General features: G+C 40.9%; 1 protein-coding gene across 1 annotated transcript in view; it reads left to right on the top strand.

Annotated features, from left to right (window-relative positions):
* The first annotated feature begins 3,068 nt into the window (after positions 1 to 3,068).
* Positions 3,069 to 6,000, top strand: part of COG6 (component of oligomeric golgi complex 6) — a 60,833-nt gene continuing 57,901 nt past the window's right edge. The window contains exons 1-2 of the mRNA XM_068984448.1: positions 3,069 to 3,244; positions 5,743 to 5,886. Of these exons, the coding sequence (XP_068840549.1) occupies positions 3,092 to 3,244; positions 5,743 to 5,886 (297 nt within the window). The 5' untranslated portion in view covers positions 3,069 to 3,091. The remainder of the gene's footprint in view (positions 3,245 to 5,742; positions 5,887 to 6,000) is intronic.

Below are 6,000 nucleotides of genomic sequence, written 5' to 3'. Positions count from 1 at the left end.
AAGCCTCTAATAAGCACATATACTGTGTAAGATACTATGAAGAAGACTAGGAAGGCAAAGATTCCCATCCAAGTACTTAAGAGTCCAGAGGAGAAACAATAAGCACTTAAATTTAAAAATAATTGAATGACAGAAGTTATAGAGATGCGGGATATTATCTGCTATGGAATTTGCATGACACATCAATTAACTCTGCCCAAGGACAGATGGGGAGCTATGGAAGGTACAGAGAAGAAGTGATATTTGAGTGGAGTCAGAAGGACAAATAGGATCTCACAAGTTTCACAGGAGCAGACATTTCTGGGAGAGTGAGTTGTATGTGCCAAGGTATGGAGACTTAGAAATTTGCGATGTGTTTGTGGCCCAGAAAATACAGGTGGTTTGAGCATGGTAACCATAAGCAAGTGCCTAGAAATAAACTAAGAGGGATACTCTGAAATCTCATTATGAAGGTGTATATACACCATCTTCCCTGGTGGCTCAGAGGTTAAAGCGTCTGCCTCCAATGCGGGAGACCTGAGTTCGATCCCTGGGTCAGGAAATTCCCCTGAAGAAGGAAATGGTAACCCACTCCAGTATTCTTGCCTGGAGAATCCCATGGATGGAGAAGCCTGGTAGGCTACAGTCCATGGGGTCACAAAGAGTCGGACACGACTGAGCGACTGCACTTACTTACTTACTTATGTACACCATACTAAAAAGTTACTTTATTCAATAATTGCCACTATGGTTTTTAAAGTCACAAAGTGACAGGGCCGAATTTGCTTTAGAAAAATAATCCTGGTGTCAGTGCAAAAGTAGTAAGAACAGACAATGCAAACACAGAACACACTTAAAAGTTTAGCTGCTAAAGTTTTTGCCTACATTCCAAGTGAGAGGTGTACATAACTCAAAACAAAAACCAAAGAAGCAGTAATAGAATTTGAAAACTATTGCTAACTTAGTAAGTAAGTACGTGGTGTGAGGTTAGCCTTATAACCTTGGGAAGGATTCCATAGCCTTGGATTACTTACTCATTTACTCATCATAAAATACTAATGACATGATAACATGGTAATGATTCTGATGTTGCAGAATAGGCACAAAGAACAGTGCATTAAAAGGACCTAGCACTGAGCCTGATTCTCAATACATCTGGATGCTAAGTAATAGAAACTGTGGGTTTTTTAGTGGACTTTCCAGGTGGCTCAGGGGTAAAGGACCCACCTGCCAATGCAGGAGCCGCAACAGACATGGGTTTGAACCCTAGGTCGGGAAGATCCCCTGGAGAAGAAAATGGCAACCCACTCTAGTATTCTTGGTTGGGAAATCCCATGGAAAGAGGAACCTGGAAGGCTACAGTCCTTAGGGTTGCAGAGAGTCGGACACGGCTGAAAACGCACTCGTTGCTTTTAATAGAGGGAAGAATGTAGAGGATTGAATATTCTATTTTATTCTATGATTCACTGGATATGGCTTTAATAAATGCCATATAATATTTTGATAAAGTCACAGTGAACAATATGGTGTGACTTCCACCTATGTCAGAAACTAAAGAGCAGGAAAGCTTTAACAAAAAACCAAAGGAGGAGAGAGGGAAATTGATAAGGCTCTCCGTTCAACTGCTACTTGGAAGGTAAGAATGTCTGGATTTTACACTTCAGCATGGTTCTTCTGTGGTTACATAAAAATGCTTTACTCTTTTATATATAAGTCTTTGTTCTCTCACTAAATTAAAATATTTAAGTCAGAGCCTGTCTCTAATTCTTTCAGTGTCTATTATCACAAGGCGTTTAGTATACATAAATACCTTTACATTTTCACTAAAATAAAACCTTTATCGTCAATAAAATTGTTATATATATATATTATACACACACATATTAAAATAAATACATATATAAAACCTACATCTCTGGTGAGGCTTACCTGAATATTCGTTTTTAACTGCTGGAAAATATTGAACTGTTTAAAAAAGTATTGATTTCCAGCCCTTAACTTAAAATTTATAGTTAGCCTTATAAAAGAATAATAGGTGAATATTAAAAAGCATATAAATGGCTTTCAGTTCAGTTCAGTTCAGTCGCTCAGTCCTGTCCAACTCTTTGCGACCCAATGAATCGCAGCACGCCAGGCCTCCCTGTCCATCACCAACTCCCGGAGTTCACTCAGACTCACGTCCATCGAGTCAGTGATGCCATCCAGCCATCTCATCCTCTGTCGTCCCCTTCTCCTCCTGCCCCTAATCCCTCCCAGCGGAAACATCCTTAAATTTTACAGTAATTTTCCTGTCTTCATCCTACTATATTTCTAATTTCCAAATTATCTTGTTCCCTTTTATTACAATTGCAAATTCAGAGAAGTACAAATAAACACAGAAAAGTGGGCCCCCTACCTTAATGTACTCAGTTAATATATTCAGTAACACATGAGGGAGATTAGAAAACTTCAGTCTGTTTGGAAAGGTACAAAATGAAAAGTGCAAATCTGTCTGCTAAAGGAATGCCATCCTAAAAAAGAAAAAAAAAAGCCCAAATTTACACGTACCGGTATTTCACACACACACACACACGGTGATCACACTACACACACTGTAACGCACCTTGGTTTTTTCACATACTGTATTTAGGAATTCTTCGCGCATCCACATTTAAATCTCCTTCATAGCGGGAAACGGCTGCACAGTATTAAGTGAACTTAACTAGAATTAGCTTTAACTCAACGTATTTGCCCAGACGCAGGTCTCAGTGTATGTAAGTCTAGCTCAGACTTGCACAGATTGAGGATTACGAAATCTCTTTAATTCCATAAATCGTAATACCCCAGCTCTACCCTTGATTTGAATTTCAGTCCACTTTGCAAACGCAGTCTCAAGTGAGTCTCCTCTTTCCAGCCTGAAATCTTGCTCCGCCTCCCTCGATTTCTCTGCCCCCCCTACCGCGCCCAAACCAACCGGCTTCCTAGCAGCCGGGCTGAACAGGAGGGGGCGGGGCACAGCCGTCCGAGGGCGCATGCGCGGCCTTTGCGCGCATGCGTGCTGCGCGGCTACTGGCGCGTCCCTTTCTTGCGCTGAGGTGGCCGGCGCCTGTCCAGAGGCGGGACGCCAGGCGCTATGGCCGAGGGCAGCGGGGAAGTAGTCGTAGTGCCCGCGACCGGGGCTGCCAACGGCCTCAATAATGGGACCGGTGGGACCTCGGCGCAGACCAGCAACCCGCTGTCGCGGAAACTGCGTAAGATCTTGGACACCCGGCTGGACAACGACAAGGTGAGCGGGGCTGGAGGGGCCGAGGGTCGCGCATCCCTGGGAGCCGGGGTCGGGGGGTGATCGTCTGTCCGGCGCCCTCGCGCTTGTCCCTTGTCTTCGCCTCGAGGGGGTCACCCCAGGCTACGTTGCCGACGTGGGGCAGGTGAGAAGGGGGAAGCCGAGGAGACCCTGGAAAAACGGAGAGGTTTCCAGGGTGTACCTCTATTTATTTAAAACGGTTCCTCGAAGATTCTGGGTCCGGACAGCAAACGGTGGAAGAGGGGTTCTCCCTGACCCCGACAGGTGTTGGTCATGTCATAACGGCATAAAGAAAAAAAAAATATAAAGAAGTGAGTTTTATAGGTAAATGTGTAGGCATCTGACAGTAAGCTATCGATAAGAATTTGTGTGTAAAAGATTAACATTATACTATGATGAGTAAGAAAGTGAAGTCGCTCAGTCGTGTCCGACTCTTTGCGACCCCATAGATGTAGCCTACCAGGCTCCTCCGTCCATGGGATTTTCCAGGCAAGAGTACTGGAGTGGGTTGCCATTTCCTTCTCCAGAGGATCTTCCCGACCCAGGGATCGAACCCAGGTCTCCTGCATTGTAGGCAGACGCTTTACCGTCTGAGCCACCAGGGGAGATGGTCCACATTATACTATGATGACTAAGAAAGGTGGTCTTTAGGACCACCACTTATTAGATATAACCAGCAAACTGGTGCATTCTGGTTTGAGTAAGTCCCTTAACTTCTCTAAGCTGATGTTAAATCTGTAAATTGGGAATACCGCAAGTTACTTTCTCAGGGTTGTTGCGAGGGTTCGATAAGAGAAACCAGGTGAAATGCTCAGCACAGCGCTGCAGGAGTTGTTTCTTGTTAATTCTCAGTAAATGTTAATTTTATACAGTTTATTAAGGGTTTAAAGTGCCTATTATTGACATGGATCTTCTCTTTTAATACAGCTGCTCTGGTAAATTAACATTATTTCTTTTTTACTCATGAGAAAAATAAGGTATGGAGAGAGTGTCTCTGGGTTAAGACATATATCTAGTAACTGGCGAGCTGTCATTTGTCCCCTAGTCTGTGTGATTTTGTTCATTTAGCTTTTACTGACCACTCATTTAGCCTCGACTCCAGGATGTATCAAGGCTGTGTTCCAAAAAATAAACAGCTTTATTTTATCTATTTTTTGCCATAAATATTTATAGCTAAAGATATTTTTCTGTCTCTTAAATATTAAATTGAATTTAAATAGCCTTACAGTTTTTGTCATTCCAGCCATTTTTAAAAATTGAAGTATAGTTGACTTGCAGTATAGTGTTAGATTTAGGTGAGTAACCAAATGTGTCCAGTGTTTTTATGATAGCGTAATCAAAACATGGAAAGTTCAGCCTGTTTGAACATGTATTAGTTCAGGTGTAGGAATTTCTGTCTGTAGGATTTAGGGTGTTATTGGACACAATGGACTTGGTCCTCTGGCCTCTACCCATGTTCTCTCTGTTAAAGAACTCTTTTAGTCTAATACCTTTTTAAATAGTAAAAAGCATGATGATTCTCTAATTTCTAACCCTGTTCCTGACATCTCTACCAAGCTCCAGTTGTCTGCATGACACCTCCAGTTGGATACCTGGTCCATATCACACAGACGGCATAGCCAGAATTCTTGATTTTCTTCCAAACTGGTTCTCTTCCCCTGTTAGTAAAGGACATCACCATTTACCCTTCATACAAGAAACATATAAGTGTTGTTTTTTTTTTTATTCCTGTTGTTTTCTTTTCCCCCACATCTCACATCCAATCCATTACAAATCCTATAGGCTCAATCTTGAAAAATATATTCTAATTTTTTTGGAGTATCTTTTTTATTTGCTTAAACCATCTTGGGCTAAGCCACTGGCCACTGTCAAATCTTGCATGAGTTATTTTGGTTCAGAAGTCATCTCAGAGAGGCTTTCCTCTCTTAAGTCTAAGTTTGGCTCCCAGTTGCTCAGTTCCTAGCCTAGAAGCCACCATTAGTACTTATTTTTTAGATATAGCCTTCCAGAGTTGGTTTATGCAGGCACCAGTAAATATGCATGTACTGTACATAGTCCTTTTTTTTTTTTAAACATCTGGTGTTATAGATGTTTCTGTAACTTTTTGTTTCACTTACTTATATCTTGAAGCTCACGCTATGTAAGTACATACAGAATTTCCAATTCTTTTCAATGGCTGTATAAAAGTCTCTTTAACCAGTCTTTTTTAGGTGAACATTAAGGTTCTTTCTAATCTTTGCAATTTCAAACAATCCTGCAATGAATAACCTTGTATATATGTCATGATGCACAAGTAAATATGTCCTTACTGTGTTTCAGAAATAAGTTTGCTGTTCAGTAATGTGAAAGTCTTCTGGTATTTTTTGGATTGTGTAATGGAAATAAATTCTTGGGAAATGATTTCAGTAAGTTTTTGCTTAAGATTAGAAAAACACTTGAAAATTGGTCCCAATAATATTCTTTTATTTTCAATTACGTAGGAGATGTTGGAAGCTCTTAAGGCACTATCAACCTTTTTTGTTGAAAATAGTTTGCGGACTCGAAGAAATTTACGTGGTGATATTGAACGCAGAAGTTTAGCCATCAATGAAGAGTTTGTAAGCATTTTCAAGGAAGTGAAAGAAGTATGTAAACTCTTTTCATTTAGCATTTATTGAGAGCTTACTGTATGCTTGGCTTTGTGCTAAGTTTTTTTATGAATAGAGTTGATATGCTTGCTATTTGTGTACCATGTTCAA

The sequence above is a fragment of the Capricornis sumatraensis genome, chromosome 12 (genome assembly GCF_032405125.1).
Source record: "Capricornis sumatraensis isolate serow.1 chromosome 12, serow.2, whole genome shotgun sequence".
Taxonomy (NCBI): Eukaryota; Metazoa; Chordata; class Mammalia; order Artiodactyla; family Bovidae; genus Capricornis; species Capricornis sumatraensis.
The sequence above is the reverse complement of the archived record's forward strand: the minus strand, read 5'-3'. Positions and strand labels throughout refer to the sequence as shown.